Below are 18,448 nucleotides of genomic sequence, written 5' to 3' on the forward strand. Positions count from 1 at the left end.
AGAGGAAGGCTGGGCAAGAAGCAAGAGCCTTCCCCTAAATCATGCTTGGATCGGGGTCCACACCACAAGCAGGCCTGCACCCACTGCTCACTTCAGGGGGCAGGGGAGGACAGGGCGAGGCCGCCACGGGCTCCGTCTGTGCCATCTCCTCTGTTCTTAAGCAAGCACACCACTTGGAGCTGCCGTCTGCATTATTTGGGTTGGCAGTTTAAGCACCAACAGCGGTGGCACCGGGGCTGAAACGCCAAACTAGGTCAGCCTCAGCCAGCCTCGGGAGCTCCGGGCACCCCCCAGCCTTGGCTCCCTCATCTCCCAGGGGCTGCCTCGGGGGCCGGGGTCGGAGGCTCCTGGAAGGCAAAAGCCTTGGGCAGACAGCAACCTGTTTCTAGCCATGAGGAGTCTCTGCGCATCTTTTTCCTTAAAGAAGCAAAGTCGTCCAGGGCTTTCAACAAGAAACCCCTCGTTAGAAAACTAGAAACGCGAAGTTACAGGGTACAGTGAGGCGCCCACAGCTAGAGGAGGCGCCGGCAGTGACCAGCAGGAAGGCAGGCGGCGGGCCAGAGCCATGGAGGGTCCACAGTCAGGAGCTGGGGTTTGGGGACCAGGGTTCGGAGCCGAGGTTTTGGGGTCAAGATTCCAGGACTAGGGCTGGAGCCGGGTTTGGGGTTTGGGGACCTTGGACAAGGATGAGGACTGGGGTTCAGGGACCTGGGTTCCGGCCTGCAGTTCAGCCTACGGAGTTTGGAGGCTGGGCCTGGGGGGCTAGGATGCCAGGGTTCACAGCAGAGTTCAGGGCACTGGGGTCCAGTCCCACGGGTCCGGGCTCAGGGTCTAGATCCCAAGGCTCAGAATTGGGGTCGGGGTCCGGGACTCCAGAGTCCTAGGGCTCAGCCCTGGGCTCGGGGGTCTCGGGGCTCAAGGCTGGGGCTCAGGGTCCGGGTCCGGGGTCCCGGGGTCCCGGGGTTCTGGGCTCAGGGCCAGGTCCCGCGACGCCACGGCACTTACGTCGTCGAAGAGCGAGCCCACGTTGGCCGTGACTAGCAGCACCGCGGTGCCCGGGGCGGCCGCCTTCCCCGCCATCGTGGCCTGGCCGGCCGGCCGGTGTCCACGGGCCGCTCGTCAGCTGCGCCGGGGGGCGGCCCCGGGGCGCATCGCGGGCTCGGCGGTTCAGGCCGGGCCTGGCCGGGGTCCGGCCGCGCGCTCGCTCGCTCCGGCTGCTCCGCGGCCCGCGCCCGTCGCTCTCCGCCCGCGCCTCACCGCGGCCCGCGCGCAGCCATTAGGAGAGCCGCCGCCAGAGTCCCGCAGCGCCGCCGCCGCCGAGCGCCCAGCCGAGGCCCGCCCCGGGCCGGGGGCGGGGCGTGCGCGGGGCGGGGCTGCGCGGGCGGGCGGGGCGCGGGGGGCGGGGCGAGGGCTGAGCAGGGCGGGGCTGCGGGGGGCGGGTGCGCAGAGGCGCGGGCCCTGAGTGGGGCGGGGCTGCCGGGAAGACCTGCGCGGGGCGGGGCCTGCGCGGAGCCCTCCTGCGTCGCCCTGGGCCACTTCTGGGCTGCGCACCTGTCAGTCAGCACCGCCCCGCCCCACCCTGGTCCGCCCCAAGCCGCGGCGGAGCGCTGACTCCACCCCCCGCACTGCTATGACGTCACGACCTGGCTTGGACGGCGCCTCTTAAAGGGGCCGCGCGCGGCTCGGTTATCTCGAATGGGCCCCGTGCCCTCCCTGCGTTAGGTGGAGTGGAGCTCCGCTGCACCTCTGGAGCCGGAGCATGTGGCCCCGCCCTTGTCCGTCCGGCCTCTCAGCAGTGGAAGGAAGAAGAGTCCAGGCCCGGGCGGGCGGTGAAGGCGGGGCCCTGGTGGGGCTCAACGCGGATCGTGCAGCCTGGACCCGGCAGGGTTCAGAGGGCAACGGTGACCTGGGTGGGGCACGACTTGCGCGACAGGCGAATTGGGCGAGGCCCGGTGCTGGGGCGCATGGGCGGGAGCTGAGGACCCTCCTGCCCACACACCTTGGCGGCCCCTGGAAACGAGTGGTCTCCACGTTTGTAATGCTAAATGTCTCGACACCTACGCTTACAAAAGGTAATGAATGAGTAACTGCCCAAAGTAACGTTAGTGATACACTTTGTGCAACCCAAGAGATACAAGAATTCAACATTGTCAACAGTGTTTAATGTTACAACACTTAAACATCGTCAGTGCAGTTTTCACATTGAGATGTTGACAGTATGGGACACTTGTCCCCATCTCAATTTGCACAGGGCGCAATTCCAGCGCTCACAGTCGCCACGCAGCTGGACAGGGTCACTCCCAGAACCATGTGCTCACAATTTAGGGACGGAGAGTGCCACGGAGACGAAACAGCCCCCCGGCCCTAGGCTCTTTCAAGGCCGGCCTTCAGCTTCTAGTAAACGGCAGTGCCCCATTGTTTCAGGAGATGCGTGTGTTCTATTAAGCCAGGGTTGAGGGGCACTGCTGGGCAGGCTGTATGGACCACCCATCCTCACTAAGGAAGGCACCAACTCTATTTATCAATCCATCGGAGGACCCTGCTTACAGTGGCACAGCCTAAACACCAAAACCCAGTGTTTAATTCAGCAAATGCAGGCAATGGACTGAACAGTGTCCCACCACAGTTCATAGGTTCGGCTTAAGCCCCAACCTCAGGGTGGCCATATGTGGAGATGGGGTCTAGAAGGGGGCGGTTAAAGTTAAATGAGGTCATAAGGGTGGGGCCTCTTCCCACAGACCCCGGGGCACCCACTCCTGCCCCTGAACGGAAGACAGAGGTCCTGTGAGCACACAGCGAGTAGACACACTGTGTGTGCCAGGAGGAGAGAGCCGACCCGGGAGACGGAACCCCTCAGGAACCTGGTCTTGGATGTCTCCAGAACCATGAGAACCTGGCGTTTAGCCGCCCGGCCTGTGGTGTTCTGTCATGGCAGCTGGCGCTGACTAACACAGCATCTCTTATTTTACTTGTTTACAAAATCAGCACATGCCGAGGATGCCCTCAATAGAAAGCAAATGCAGAGGGATCGCGGACACCTGGAACCTCCTTCCTGCAAAGTGGCACCGCCGCCTCCCCACCCCTCGGCCTGTTCTCTCCCTCACCCCCCAGCATCCCCTGCCCGAGAAACACTCACGTGCACCTGCACACACGCGCGCACACACGAACTCGCTTTTGTGACAATGCACCTAAGTTAGAAAGCTGGAAGGCCCCTGCTCTATGCTCTGGCACCCCTCAGATCTTGGGGTGTCCTCACTGGGCACCGAGCCTCCAGGCTTCTCTGCACATGTGCCCTCATCACCCCAAGGCATCATTCCACGCCTTCCCTTCTCTCTCCAAGCCACCCGCAGGCCTTCCCCACTGGCGGCTCCCTTGCCATTCCTCAGGGAGAGTTCACAGTCTGGGCCTCCCTGCTGTAGGCCCAGGGCCACGATGGCAGTGGCTCCTCTTCACCCCCTCCTAGGTCATGCTGTCAGCCCACCACAGAGTCTCAGATCCCAGAAACCCTCCTTCGCCCTACAGGCCTCTGCTTTTCTTCCCTCTGTCCACGCCCTTTGCTGCGAACCTCCTAAAAGTCAACCAAGTGCCAATGGGCCACTCTCTCCCAGGCCCGCAAGCCCACACCCCACTGAGGCCACCGTCACAGTTGGCACTGGCACTGATTCAGCTGCCCGTCCTCACCCATGGTCTCCCCGACCTTCTGGTACGGTGGACACACCGACTCCTGCAGGAAGCTGGGCCTGCCTGGAGACCGAGATGCTGACCGTCCGCTGCTGCCCGCCCCCAGCCTCATCTCCTGCCCCTCCTGGTGCCCCACCCCGAGTCCTGGCCCCTCGTCCCTCTGCGCACACTCCCTGGTGGGCTGCCTCGTCCTGCTGTGCCTGCCCGTGGACAGGAACCCCAGCTGCCACCCACTTTGTCCGCGCACCGGCCTGGCCGCCCCGGGGGCAGGGCACCGGGGCCACCGGGGCCACCGGGGCCAGCAGTCCTGACCTTCCCCTCCTCCCAGTGCCCCGGCTTGCTGTCGGCGGGACCCGCCTCAGGGCTCGGACAGCTGTGTTTGTCCCTGTGCCCCAGAGGTGACTTGACTGGCTTATTCTGGCTCTTCAGGACTCTCAAATGCCCTTGCTCCATCGGACACCCCACCCACCCACTGCACCCGTCTCACCGTGGAGACCAGGCTGCCCTGCCCTGCCCTGCCCTGCCATGCCAGGCGGGCTCAGCCTGAGAGCAGGTTCTCCGCAGAGCTGGAGTGGCCTTGACACCACCGAGTGATATTCACCACGCGGATGGGGGACGCATCAGACCCTCGCCATGCCTGGGCCAGGGCTGTGTGACTCAGAGACACTGGACGCCAACATCGCCCACGTTAAAAGCCACGTTCACACGACCACGGCTGAGAAGGAGGCTTGCTTTTCCTGTATGCCTTTCCCCTGTGGAAAATTGTCCCAGGCCTGTGTGTTACCTTTACCAAAATAGTAATGATAAGTTTTGCGAAGCCCTGCTTACCTGGCTGCAGGTGAGGCCTGGCCCCACTAGCATGTAGACCCTGCCCCTCAGTGCGTGGAGGCAGAGGGGGTGGTGAAGGCAGTCAGAGCTGTGACACGGCTTCCTTAGAAGGAGCCAGCCCACTCCAACCCAGCCTGCTGGCCCAGATGCTCTCTGGGCTCCCAGGAGGGAGACTGGACCAAGCCTTTTGTTAAACAACAATATACTATAAGCTTTTTTAAAAGGAACAGCACATTAGCCACTAAATACCACATCATTGCTTAATTTAGGATAGTAGCCAATTAATTTATGGATTCAGATTACCAGATGGTTGAGAGGTTTACAGCTGGGGTTCCTTTCCACAAGCTTGCTCAGATGTCGTCCTTCTATAGATGGATGGATGGATGGATGGATGGGTGGGTGGGTAGTGGATGGATGCACAGACAGATGGCACTTTGTAGTTGCAAAGTGAGTTTCAATCGCTTGACAATCAATTTTCGATACTCCTGTCAGGCGGGTCTATCTTATGTGAAAACACCAGTTAATTGACGTGATTACTTTTCCGTGGGCAGAGAGCCGGATGCAGTGAAAGGGCCCCAAGGCTCTGTCCTCCACGAGGACTGGACACGGCTGCCTCGGCCGGAGGTGTTTTTGCCATTAGTAGGCTGATGGGCAGCTTATTGCTTGGCCTCGGACTCAGCTGGGGAGGGAAGTTTCCTTCTCTCTGAATTATTTGGGTACTTCCCTCACTCATCAGCTTGGTAATAGCTATCGCCCTGCAGGCACCGATCGTGCGGGGAGGTGCCTTATGACGCTCCCTTCCGGTCCTCACAGCAGTCGGTGGCGAGGTATGCATCTTTATAGATGAGAAAAAGCTAGCCAAGTGGACACAGCCAGAACGTACGTGGCCAGGAGCGGAGCGAAGCCAGGACTCCAAAGCCAGCTGGTCACCAGCAGCGCCGTGCAGCTGTCCAGTCATTCATCCACTCGTTCGTTGCTTCATTCAGCGAACATGCATTGAGCGCCTCCTCCGGGCTGCGTGCTGCTCTCCACACCAGGGGAGATGGGAAGGGTCCCCGGGAAGCGGAGCATCCAGCAGGAGAGCAGGCGAGGGACACCCGAAGGCACTCGAGCAGGCGGCATCGTGCCCACTTACGGGAAGTTTCCTTATAAAAGCCACGCGCCCGTCGCAGAGCGTGCGGCGGCTGCTGGGCACGAGGCGGGGGAGCGGCCCCCCTTCCCATGCGCCGTTGCGTACTGTTTGCGCATAGCTACACCTTGGCGCTCTGATCACACTGTGCACACCGTTTGACTCCCTTTAAAAAACAAACAAACAAACAAACAAAAACAGCATTCTTATATAAGTGCTTTCTGATACAACTGGAAATTCTCCCGAAATGTTTTGGTGCCTGTGTGATAAAGTCACCGGATGGGTGTGCGGTGATCTGCCTACTGGTGACACCCTGGCGTCGTGAGTCTGGGTCAATCCCAAGTTCGCCTGATCAGAAAAGGCATTGACAAAAATTTAACATCCCTTTTATGATAAAAACTCTCTGAACACTAAATCCAGAGAGAACTTCTGGATCTGATAGGGCACACTATGAGACACACCGTGCCGTCAGCGCTGAGGCCTGAGCGCCGAGCGCTGGCTTCCTGAGTCGGGAGCGTCCGCCACCCTCCCGGTCAGCATTGAACTAGAGAGCCATCTGTGCGGCAAAATGAGAGAAAGAAGTAGAAGGCGTGGAGGTCGCGAGGAAGAAGGAAAACTGCCTTTGGTTTCCGGCACCGTGATGACCGACACGGAAAATCCTCGGGAATCTACAAAAGCACCACTAAATTAGTGATTTTAACCAAGTCAGGAATGCAAGTCGATATCCAAACATTTGTCGTGTTGCTATGTCTCAGAAACGGACATTGGACAAAAATTTTAAATCATTTCTATTTACTGTAGCATAAAAATTAAAATGTGTAGGAATAAATGTAACAGAGACGCACAGGACTTTTGCCAGGAAGACTCGGAACAGACGGCCGAAACTAAGAGGAGCCGAAGGTGCTCACAGGCCCCACGAGCTCCCCGTTCCCATTTGTCCTCGATCGGCTCTGTCAGATTATGGCACCCGAAATTGTCCCCAACAGATGTGGGGCCCGTCCCGCCCGGGCCTTGCAATCCTGGCCCTCCCGGCCCCCTGCACTGAGCATGCTGCACCGAGCACAGCCTGCCGCCTCCGGGTGGCCCTGCCAGGCCTGAGTGTGTCTCCGCGGTTCTCGGGCCGCTTGGCTGTGGAGGAAACTGAAGGGTGATCGTGGATTCTCCCGGCGACGTCTCGGTTGCCTCTGCCATTAGATGCATGTGAGAGCACGCGAGGCCTCTGCTTTGGCGGAAAGACGTTATTGGCGGGGCCAGGATATTTGTAGAAAATCAGGCAGGTAGAAGCCGTCGGTATGGACTGTGGTTCAGGCGAGCAGGGACTGTCCATGGCAGACTTGCTAGGGTGACGCCTCCCTTGTCCAGGGTCTCTTTATGCCCAAAAGGACAACGAGGTCCCAGAATCACTGAGCCCCAAATGGTAACTGATGCGAAGTCAGGGGAGCTGCACAGGACAATCTGCCTCTGAGTCGGCAATGCTCTTTCAAAGCTGCCGAAGCCTCCAGCGTCGTGCCAGCTCTTTCTGATGGTGAAGCGACGGTGCGTGATCTTCTGATGGCCACGTTCCGAGGACGCGCCGACTCGAGCTCCAGGAATCAGCGCTGCTCGTGTTGGCCGTCGACAGCTGCGTTTTCCAAGGATCCTCAACAACTGTAATGTCTATGTTGCAACTTCGTGTTAATGAAATTAGCTTTGCAAAGATTCATCTCCATTGTCCGTTGTTAGAAACTTTGAGACTTCAAACATATCCCGACACTGTTTTAAAAGAAACAAAAAACTCACAACCATCCGAGCCCTTAGTCAACAGTATGTCTCTCCTTTGCTCTGGGGCCTGTGCAGAGCGGGTCTGTCGGCCAGATGAATAAACAAGTGAAGCCGTGAGTCAAGTGACCCCCTTAAGCCGACACGGCTCAGTGAGAAGATAACATTCCATCAGATTTTTATGTTATTTTGAGCAGCGGCCTCTTCAGAATCAAATCTCATTATATACGTTGCGCATTTCTCTCTGTCGAAGTCAGGTGTCCGGTGATTTGTTTGGGGCGGCCAGCTACGGTTTGCTTTGGTGGCGCCTCGCTCACAACGCGCCGGCAGAGCATCCCGTCCTTAGCTTCAAGGAAGGCGGGGAAAATGCCGGCGTGAGCGCCAGGAGCAGCCGGTGGCGCTGGACTTGGTTTCAGACTTAGCTTTGGCAACTGGGGGGCGTTTTCTCTTTGGGCCGAGAGCAGTTTTAGCGGCAGCGGGGGAGGGCGTGGGGGAGGTTGGGGCGTGAAGTGGGGACTGAGGTGACCATGTCCCCTGAGACTTTCCACTTGGAACCGATCCTGGGAGTGAGGAAAGTCACCAGAGAGCAATGGGAAGGGAGAGGGGTGGCCCAGCCTGCCGGGGAGCGGGGGCACCCCAGGTCTCCTCCCTGAGGAAGTAGGAAAGTCGCCTTTGGCTGACAGTCAGCATGGGGTAGGGGCCAGGTCCTTGCGCACCAGTCGCAAAGTGGCAGCAGCTTTCGGGCCGGTGACGAGGGAGCGAGATTTCCTCATCCCGGGGGAGAACATCTGGACCTAGAAGGCAGACTGGTCAGACATGGAGTCAGCCGGGCCCCGCCTGGCGACATCGGCGGGACATGCGCGCGAGCGTGGCAGGGAGCCTCCCCACAGGGCGCGGCCGGCCCACTGGGCCTACCTCAGGGTCGCCCGCGGACGGTGCCAGCAACGGGTGCTGTGTGCAGGTGAGGGGGGGAGGGGAAGGGAAACAAAGTGCTGGGGGCCACGTCCTCTGGGACGATTCTGCGTGGGTGGGGACGGGCGTGTGACGGCTGCTGGAGCCCCAGCTGCCGGCAGCTGAACGTCCTGCCAGCTCCCTCCAGTGCGTGTCACCCTTTGAGGGCCTCGCCTTAATGCAAAAGCAATTTTATTTAAAATATTTAAGATATTTGCTTATTTCTAGGGGGTAATACCTTATTGAAACAGGTTCTTTCCTAAACACAGGGAGTCTGGGCATAATCGTGATTAAGAAGGAACACACCGCCCCCCTCACGCACACTGCCTGCTTTAAGTCACCATTGGTTTGTATTTAAGGATAAGTCAAGTCTAATAAGAAAAATTAGCGAAAATCAAATACTTCATTTTCTTCTTCACGTGCTTACTGTTTTTGTCTCTTCAATGAAACATATATATCGATAGTATTATTAAGAACATTCTGGTATTATTCTGATATTAATATATGCATTCTTTTATTTGGTAGAAAGTTTTTATTACCCTTTTAATTATAAAGTCAAAACATGTTAATATAAAAAAACCAGGCCTTTCTATTGATGCAAGAATTCTCGTATGTCCTTCAGCGTAATTTCCTTTCTTCAGGAAACGTCAGGCAGCTTCTTTACCCCCGGGTGTCCGACCTCTCGCACGTTCGACGAGCGTAGTTTGCAAACAGAAACGCTGCTACTCCAGACACACATTCGGAAACGATCGCTCCAGTGTTCTCTCTTTAGTGACTTACTAGACGTTCTCTCGGATTTCCGGGCAGGCGATCACATTAGCAGGTTCGAAATGAAAATCTGATACTGTTTGAAGCTAAATTAAGAGAGACCCGAGAATGAAAAACACACGACAGATTTTGTTCGAATCACAAATTTATTTAACCGAACGATTTATTTTTCAAAGTACGAGTCGAGTAAAATATTTCCTTTACGACATGACCCGTCACAATATTTTAAATTACGGACCTTCAGGAATAAAGCGTTTCAAGCAACTCTTGAGGAAGCCGCGGCCGCCGGCCAGCCCGGCGGGGGCTCGGCCCGCAGGGCCCGGCACCTCGGCCTGTTCTTTCTCCTTTTTGCTTGGCTGGCGTCGCCCCGTTTCCTCTGCCAACGCTCCAACTTCGGCTGGCAGGAGTAAACTGCCCAAAATCCAGCAATGAAATCGCAGATGGTAGGATTACGCACTCAGCAGCTGGGACCCTCACCTTGCAACCGTAAAACGAGTCTAGGACCAATGACGACAGTTTCATTAATTAAAAGATTCATTCAACATTCAAAATCTGCTTAGAAACTGCAGGTTCCGCTTTTCCAGCCAAATCTCAGGAAGCACGGCAGACAGGAGGGGTCCCTGGTGTTTCAGAGACCACGTGCCAGCACCCCGACCCCGGCCCCCATCCACACACACACAGCACTCAAACGGCCCAGCTGGCCTTGCTGGCGGTCAGCTTCTGTCTGAGGTTGCTCTCGGCACCCTGATGCCCGACCTGCCCAGGGGAGAAGGCATTTAGCCCCCACCACCCCCAGCCTTGGCGCAAGGGTGAGGTCCAGGGCTCCCAGAAACCCTTCTTCCTCCACCTGGACACCAAGGGCCAGCAGCACTTTGGCAAGGACGGGGGAGAGGAGGCCACAGCAGGGTGACGCTGGCCAGACGAGGGAGCCGACAGCAGGGCTGGATTTGGGTTGGGTGGACAGGTGGTCCTAGAGCTGGAGCCAGAGCCTTCAGGGGCGGCAGGTGGCCCCATGGCACACGCGGTGCAGAGAAAGGCTGCGGTCCCCGTGCTGGGGAGACCGCTGCGCCCCGGCAGGACGCCCCGGACCCAGCTCCTCGTCCAAGCCACAGGGTGCCGGTGACAGGCCTTGGGAGGCCCCCTGACCTCTGGGGCAGTCCTGAGGTCACGCACTCAGAGCTCCGTTCTCTAGCTGACCGTGTCTGTCCTTTGTCCTTCACAGTCCACTGGCCTCTCAGGGACACGGCTGTGGGTGCCCAGCTGGGCCGGTCACGCCCACCTTCCTCTGCTGGCTGGGGTCCGAGGGTGGACGGCGCCAGGGCGGGACTACCCCTCACTGCCCCCTACCCCTGTCACTGCCCAAGGGCTCCCTCAGGGCCCTGCAGGCTCAGGAGGGACGGGGGTTCACCTCGTGCTTCCCCTCAAGCCCCTGGCTCAGGCTCTGCTGGGTGCCTTTCCCTAGGGACCCCTGTCCCCTGCTCTGTAGGTCTGCTGGGACAAAGCTTGTCCTATCGAAGGGCGGGGCAGGATCCAGGGCTTCACTGCCTGGGCCGGGGGTAGGGAAGGAAGGACGTGGATGGCAAGCTGTCTGCAGAGGGAAAGACAAGGCCACCTGCAAAGACAGCAAAGCAGGAGCTAGAGAGACTGACAGATGGACAGACAGACGGACAGCCAGCGACAGGCCAACAGAGCCCAAGAAAGCTGAGGTCTCAGCCCCGGGGGCCTGGTGATGTTGCCAAGGCCCGCTGGAGCCCGCCTGGGCCTCCTGATCCGGGTCTTGCCCAGCACCCACTCGCTCGCAGCTCCTGCGGGGCGGGGGCCAGGTGCACTTGACGGCCAGCCTTGTCCCAGCACTGCCCTCGATGGCAGCCCTCAATTCCCTGTGCTCCTGATGCAGGTAGGAACTGGGGGCGGAGACCTTGACCACTCACCTGAGTGACAGACAACACGACTTTGAACTTTCTTGCCGTGACCGAGATCCAGGATAGCAGGGGGCAGGGGAGGGCAGCGGCTGTCCCGAGAGGAGCCGCGCCGATCTTTCTGGCCAGCAGCAAAGGACCAGCATTAATTAAGTGCGGCACGAGATATTCATAAGGCCAGAAGGAAGACCTTCGTAAGGGTGGGACTGGGTGGAGGGAGGCAACCTGCTCGGCAGGTGAGCCGCACAGAAGGGGTGTGGTGGGAGTCAGCTGGGGTCCTCTAAGACCCGCCTGCAGGGAGGGAGGAGAGCGTGCCCTGGCCTCCTCTCCCTTGGCCCCGTCAGCAGGCAAGCTTGGGCTCAGCCTCTGGGCCGCAGGGAAGGGGAAGGGTGAGCGGGGAGGGGCGGGCAGAGAATGAGCACCACCCGTCACCCAAGGGCCCTGCATGGGACGCAGACGGACAGACAGACAGATGGACAGAGTCCCAGAACTGGCGGCCGTGCATTTGTTCCCTTGGATCCTCGACCAGGAAGCCCCGGAGCGAGCCCGGGAGGTGGGCTGGGGGTGGCCCGGTCCTGGGGTCTGGGCTCCCAGCAGCCCCACCAGCACCCGCTCTGCTCCACGCCCAGGCTGCCTCTGCAGGGGTGCGGCCCGCCCCCCCGCCCAGCGCGATGGGGTTTCCAGCACGGTCCTCTCCGTGGGGCTCTCCAGCGAAGCTCGATGTTCTGGTTCTTGGGGCACCTCCTGCAGCCCCGGGCCCCGACTACACACCCCATGGGAGGGCGCTGCGCTCCACCCGCAGCCTTAGCTCACTGCCCAGGGCTGGGGACCCTGGCTCCTGCGGTCAGGCGGGGCAGTGAGGGCTGGGCATGCAGCCCCTGGGGCAGAGCAGGGAGCGAGCAGAGGGCAGGCTCGTGGGGTCAGCAGCCCTTCGCCCAGCCGGCCATGCAGAGGAGTCAAAGCAGAGGTCTCAGAGAGTGACCGTAAAGGACCTCGTGCGGCCCCACGGCCGCCGAGTGGGTAGGGAGGAGGGGGAGGTAGATTGAGAAGTGAGGGTCCCAGGAGGCTCCCAGCACGGACCAGGGCCCGGCCTTCCTGCCCCCAGCTGGGGGGTGAGGAGGGCACAGAGGACAGCCGGGCTCGGGACCAGGGACCTCACGAGCCTGCAGATGCTCGGCCCCCCGGCATGTGGTGAGGGTGTCTGGTGAGGCCTGTGCAGACCCTCACCGCAGGTGTCCCCCTGCCCCAGCCGGCCAGTGCATCTGACCCATTTCACCTGCTCTAAACTGGGCCTTGGATGTCACCCGCGTCCCAGCAGCCTGGGGAATTTCCTTGGCGTCCGGGGACTACTTGTGACCAGCACGGTTAGGGGCTGGTGCTCCCCGTTGTCTTGAGGGGGCCAACTTACCTGTTGCCGGCACCCACAGAGCCCAGGGCCCTCCTCCGGGGCTGGCTGGGGTGGGGTAACCCTGCTGGGCTCCGTTCCAAACTCCAGATGCGGTCTTGCCCACTTCCCAGAGCGGGCCTGGAACCGCCCTCAGGAGAGTGAGCTGGGGGGCGGAGGGGACACGGGGAGCAGGCCCTCCCCTTCGGGGTCTGGAGGCGTGGCAGCCCCTCTGAGAGCCTGGGGGCTTCCAAGCCTCCCCCCCGAGGGTGCAGCCCTGTGGGGGAGGGTTGGGTGGGAGACTCCAGGCCTCACTCTGCAGCTCCGAGGAGCACCCAGCCTCAGTTTTCCCCGGGAGAAGGGGCACATGATGGCAGCCCGGGCCCCAAGATGCATCTGAGGACAGCGGCGCACAGGCCAGGACTGCGTGGGTCCGGGCGGGGCGGCCGGCCGAGGTCCACCGCCGCGGGGGACAGCGCTGCAAGAGAGACGGCCATCACGCGACGGACCCAGCCTCTCTGCCGAGCTGTCCCCAGCCCGAGGCCTCCCACCCAGTGAAAGGAAGTCACGACGCGGTGTGCACTTGACTTGGGAACGTTGGCACCGAGCTCGGTGCGGGAGCGCTTTATGGCTGGGCTGGCAGCGCAGGGCCAACTGCATCCAGACGCAGAGGTGAGCCAGAGGCTCTGCTCCAGGCTATTTTAAGCTCAGACTTAAAAAGTAAAAGCAGCTGTAAAGTGAAGTTTTAAGAATGTGCCATTTCCTGGCGCGATGGCACGGGGAAGCAGGCCATCGGGCCCGAGCAGCCGGAAGCCTCCGCTGGCGGAGCCGGGCACTGGGGCCTTGGGCAAGCAGCCGGTCTGGCCCGCCATGTCTGTGCAAGTTTCAGTGATTCATCGGGGCGGGGTGCGGGGCAAGGGCCAGGGAGGGCGTGTCCAGAGGGCCACAGGCCGGCCTCTGAGGAGAACCCCGCCCACGTGGCCCGTCTGCCCCACGACCGCCTCTGAGGCCCAGGCTCTGTCCTCGTGGGGGCCCTGGAGACCCTCTGGCCCTCCTCCGCCACCCGAGGGGCCTGCCCAGAGGACTTGTCTGGGCTCGGAGCGAAGCTGCCCTACCCCACGGCGGAAGGGGCCTCGACTCTTAACAGCCCCTCCCTGCTGCCAAGCCCACGGGCCCAGGGTCAACGGCTTCCGTGGAGGTCTACGCCCAGAGACTGAGCTGGGACCCAGAATGCCACCCCTGACGACAGCCCTCAATAAAGACAGAGGCTTCTTCTAGCTCTCCTGGCGAGAAGCAGGGGAGGGCATGCGTCCCTTTAATGAGGGGGTGCCTCCATCCCCCATCCCAGCTCCAGCGTGACGGGGTGCTGCGAGGTGCCAGGCACCCGTGTGCTCACCCACCTGGCCGATGGCTCAGGACCTGCTATTGCCGCTGGGCTGGGCCCACTCCTGGCCCCTTAGGCCCAGGCCAGGGAGGGGCCAGCAGAGGGCTCAGGGAGGCGGCCCAGCTCCCCCGGTCTGTGTCCTCCACCCCCTCTCACTCTCTGTGCCCCTACCCTGTGTCTTCAGGGTCCCGGGCTGGACACCTGGACACAGACCACAGGGCTCAGGGTGGGGCCTGCCCAGTGGAGAACTCGGCAAGTGTCCCCCGTACGCCATGTCACGGCACCTCTTACCCTGTGTGCTGAGGGTCCGCCTCTGGTTTCGGAAGAGTGTGAACCCGACTGTTTCCACTCGGCCGCCTCACAAAGGGGACACTGAGCGGGTGGGACCCACCGAGAGGGCAGCTTTGGGTCCTCGATGGCCCCTCCCCTACCAGTCACTTGCTCGCAGGCCAGGAGCCTTCCAGACGTAGGCACCGGCTCCCCCAATTGGGGCTTGGCCGTGGGCCTGCGGCCTCCCCTGTGGGGAGTGGACTCTGCTGGAGACCCGCCCCCACCCACTGTCACCCACAGCGCCACAGGGGCCTAAGTGTCACCGGCTCCAGAGACCCGGGCCTTGTCCTAGGGAGGGACACACAATCACTGCTCGGTGGGCAGCCTCTTGGTCCGTCACCTCCTGGCAGGTGGAGGGAAAGTGGAACATTTGGGTGTGATTGCCACCAACACATGACGTCGGCAGCACGCCAGAGGCATGGCAGCTCCGAGCCTCTGGGTGGACTTGTTCTTGATAGTGACCGACCAATGTCCCAGCCTCTCCAGCCTGCCGCGTCACATATGTGTGTGTCCCCAGGTGTCGCAGGCCCGCCCTGCCATCCTGGGTGTCACTTGTCAGCACGAGCATACACCGCCGCCCTTCACCCTGCAGGGCCCTGGGGTCAGTCCCCTGTCTGGGGTTCAGGAGTTAAGTGATGAGTTTTGGAGGGAGGGGCCTCAGAGCACAATCTTTACTGGGGTCTGACTCCAAAGAGCCGCCTCTGGGGGCCACCGGCTTCCAGACATACCCGCCCGAGGCCCACAGTGCCTTGCGGGTGGCTGGAGGTGACCAGAGGTGACCGGGAGCCGTGTGGGCCTGGCAGCCGTTTTGCCCGTGGAAACAAACCGTGGGCTTCAGTGTCTGGGGTCCCTCGCACCCGGATGAAACTCGAGCTCTTGCAGGCTCTGTGGCTCTGATTTCCCTCCTTGGCCACCAAAGCAGCGTCTGGGGACAGCGTGCGGGGCCGGCTTCCCGGGCGTGACTCAGGCGGCTGCAGAGGGCGCCTGCTCAGAGGCCCCACGCTTGTCTCGGGGTTCTCCATCATCCTCCGGTGAGGGGCCACGTGTCCATTCTGCTCCCACAGCCCAGCTGCTCTCACCTCCTGCAGGACCCCGTGGGGACAGAGGGAGAAGTGGCTTTGCGGTGGGAAGGAGCCGGGCAGAGGGACCCAGCCCCGGGACCAAGGACGGAAGGAGGGACCTGAGTGTCCACAGCTAGGGTGCCCGCGGCCCCTGGCCAAGGCCCTTGCTCCTCCTGGGGCTCAAAGAGGGAGGCTCCCGGGAGCAGGCTGTGTCCCAGCCTAAGAATAACTCGGGCCTGGTCCCCGCGGCTGAATGGCTATTTTTAGCCTCCCTAACCCAGCCCCACGTGACTCGGCAGGCCCCGAGCTGGATGAGAAAGTCGCAGGATGGCCACTGTTCCAAGCAGTGAGCTCGCGCAGCCTGGGCCAGGGACATGGCCAGGCCGGCCCAGAGGAGCCCTCCCGCCAGAGGCCTCCAGCCGCTGACACCCGGGAACAGGGCCGCCCCGCCCGCCCGCTGCTCCCTCTGGGCAGCTGGGCTCCGCCCCCACGCGGAGCATGGAAAATCTGATGTCAGAACTCCAGCGTCCTCAAAGAATGTGGCCCGACCTTCACCTCCCAGAGCTGCGCTGAGGCCTGAGGGGGCCTGTCTGGGTCTCCCGCTCCCGCGGGCGTCCTGGACACCCCAGGGCCACTGGCCTTCTCCCCCCACCAGTCCCCCAAGCGGCCCCGGCCCCCCTGGCTCTGGCCCTGGCCCTGGGCACCCAGCGAGGTGTCGCCCTGCAAGTCCCAGGCTAGTCCTGCCCCCGCAGCCCAGGCAGTCTGTGCACCCACTGGGACATTGGTTACTGGAAAGGTTTCTGGAGCAGGTCACCAGGGCGGAGCAGCCGGGGGGAGGCGGATCCTGCCCCAGCTCTGTGTAGCTGGACCGCTGGGCAGTGCGGCCCCCACCCCGTCCACTCCTCCCGCAGCATCTGAGGGGTGGCGGGGGGCAGTGGGATCAGCAGCAGGGCCGCACACACGCATGTGCACGCACGTGTGGCAGTGCACACACGTGCACGTGACTGTGTGGCTGCATGAGCCTTGCATGTGTGCACACGTGTTACGCGGTGCGTGCGTGCGCGCACGTGTTACGCGGTGCGCGCGCGCGCGCACGTGTTACGTGGTGTGTGTGCGCACGTGTTACGCGGTGTGTGTGCTAGCGCCGCATTACGGTAAAAGGCAGGGTGTGTCGCGTCACGCTGCGTGTTAAAAGGCAAGTGTGTCGCGAATACTGGCAGCGCGCGTGTTACCTTGATGTGTCTTGTTGCCGCGTGTGCAGTGCCAGTATTATGCCACGCTGCGTATTCTGGTGTGTGTGAATGTGTGTCATCGGCAGCGTGCAGGTGTCACACGTATTATAAGATCCACGTCGGCGCCCAGCGCCCCGTTCTGTACCGGTGTCAGACGTGTCTTGGCAGCGTGTTCGCAGCGGTGTGCCGCAGCATTGTTCGCATCGGAGGCGGTGCGTGCCGCAGCGTGATGCAGCGATGTGTCGTGCCACCCGCGTGCGTGGGTGTCGCCCACCGCGTGTTACGTGAGTAATGCGTGCCGCGATGTTCACGTGAGGCAATGCGGCGCGCCGTGGTTATTCGTGGTATTGTCGCAGCAGCGCCCGTGTTCACGTGGTGTGTCGTGCTGCGTGTTACGTGGTGTGCGCGCGCGTATTCACGTGTGTGCGCAGCGTGTTACGTGTGGCAATGCGCGCATGTTCACTGGCGGTGTGTGCGCACTGCGTGTTACGCCGGTGTGCACCGTGTTCACCGGCGTGGTGTGTGCGCAGCCGTTCACATTATTATGCGCGGGTCGTGTTACGTGAGTGTGTACTGCATTGCAGCGGTGTGTGCGCGTGTTAACGCGAGCCGTGGTGTGCGACCGTGTGTCATCGCGTGAAAAGACGTGCGTGGTGTGTGCGTGTTACGTGGTGTGTGTGCACACGTGTTACGTGGTGTGTGTGTGCACGCGTGTTACGTGGTGTGCGTGCACACGTGTTACGTGGTGTGTGTGCACGCGTGTTACGTGGTGTGTGTGCACACGTGTTACGTGGTGTGTGTGTGCACGTGTGTTACGTGGTGTGTGTGTGCACACGTGCACGTGTGGGAGCGCAGGTCCCTTGGGAGTAGCTGCCCTTTCTCCAGCATCTTCTCGTCGCCCTGAGTGATGACCCTGCTGCTCGGGCTCCTTCTCGGTTGTGGCCCCAGGGTCCTGAGTTCCCCCAGTTTCCCGTGTGGCCGCGGAGAAGGCAGGAGGGAGACGTGGCCAGGACGACCCAGGCGAGCAGGATGGGCCTGTGGGACACCGGTCTCTGCCTTGGGGAGGGACACTGGAGGGCCTCCGGAATCCGGGAGACCCTGCGATGGGCAGAGGCCGAAGCGATGGGCTCCTGGGGCTGCGTGGGCCAGCACGGCAGGCCGTCCAAGACCCCGGGCTCCCCGGAAAGGGCGGTTCTTACGAGCCCTGGCCCCCGCTTTGCTGGCAGCTCCGTGACTGTGGGCGGGCCGCCGCCTGCACAAACAGCAGCGGCCGGTGCCAGGAGAGGGATGCGGCCTGGAGCACCCTGCCTCCCACGGCTTCTACTCCCACCTGTCCCCTCCCTCGCCGGAGGCCCGGAGAAGGGTGCGCTGGCTCCGGCTTTGGGCGTGCGCAGCGGTTTACCTCCTGGGCAGAGGCCTTTCGGAGAAACGCTCGCCGGGTTTGTGCTCGATTTGTTGGCTTCGAGTGCAAGGCCGCTGCTGTGTCCAGGGAAGAAACCGCTTCCTGAAGACGGATAATAACAGCGAATCTCACCTTGTTGCTCCTGCATCTTTGCTTTTATTCCTAAGGCTGCCTTTAATGAAGTAAGGGAAGATAAAAAGGTTTATAAAAGCCATTTTCTAGAATGAAAGTGATATGCTGGTTTTCATTAACTTCAGGACTGCTTAGGAAAAGGTTTCCATTTAGACATTCTGGCTGCCTGGCCCTGTCACAGGCTTCCTCCTAAATTCCCTGGAAGACAGAGAGACACGAAGCCGCACCACACTGGGGGAGGCCGGACTCACAGCATGGTGACAGCCCAGCAGGACTGCTCGCCAGCCGCAGGCCCGGTGGCCCACCTCTGCGTGCCTGTAGCCCCCAGGCACCCGCCGGGCGGCTGCATGCCCACTCACTCTCAGCTTCCCGTGCAGGTGCCGGCCCGTGCCCATCAGAGACCTGAGGGGCAATCTCAGCTGTCCAGGGCCCTCGAGGCTGCGTCCTGTCATGGCCAGGCCCTTGGGTGCCTAGAGTCCCAGGCTGGTG

The 18,448-nt window shown here is 61.4% G+C and overlaps 2 protein-coding genes and 1 long non-coding RNA gene across 7 annotated transcripts in view; all 3 read right to left on the reverse strand.

The window, feature by feature from the left end:
• INPP5A (inositol polyphosphate-5-phosphatase A) overlaps window positions 1–1,300 on the reverse strand; it is a 138,801-nt gene extending 137,501 nt beyond the window's left edge. For 2 of the 5 annotated variants that reach the window (XM_039835960.1, XM_039835959.1), the window contains exon 1: window positions 1,006–1,297. In XM_039835960.1, the coding sequence (XP_039691894.1) occupies window positions 1,006–1,080 (75 nt within the window). In that variant the 5' untranslated portion in view covers window positions 1,081–1,297. Of the gene's footprint in view, window positions 1–1,005 lie in introns of all 5 variants that reach the window. The other 3 variants (XM_039835961.1, XM_039835962.1, XM_039835958.1) reach the window with 2 other exon arrangements.
• An 8,002-nt stretch (window positions 1,301–9,302) lies between these two features.
• On the reverse strand, window positions 9,303–14,502 carry LOC120581182 (uncharacterized). Its single transcript, XM_039835922.1, has 5 exons — window positions 14,473–14,502; window positions 14,094–14,384; window positions 12,443–12,896; window positions 11,047–11,155; window positions 9,303–10,727 (listed from the first exon to the last, which is right to left on the reverse strand). The coding sequence occupies exons 1-5, from the start codon at window positions 14,500–14,502 to the stop codon at window positions 10,574–10,576; spliced, it is 1,038 nt and encodes a 345-aa protein (XP_039691856.1). The 3' UTR covers window positions 9,303–10,573.
• A 99-nt stretch (window positions 14,503–14,601) lies between these two features.
• LOC120581228 (uncharacterized) lies at window positions 14,602–16,160 on the reverse strand. The gene is made up of 2 exons (XR_005647172.1): window positions 15,749–16,160; window positions 14,602–15,214 (listed from the first exon to the last, which is right to left on the reverse strand). It is a non-coding gene; the product is annotated as an uncharacterized LOC120581228 (long non-coding RNA).
• Window positions 16,161–18,448: the final 2,288 nt, after the last annotated feature.

The sequence above is a fragment of the Pteropus medius genome, unplaced genomic scaffold, assembly GCF_902729225.1.
Source record: "Pteropus medius unplaced genomic scaffold, Ma_sr-lr_union100, whole genome shotgun sequence".
NCBI lineage: Eukaryota > Metazoa > Chordata > Mammalia > Chiroptera > Pteropodidae > Pteropus > Pteropus medius.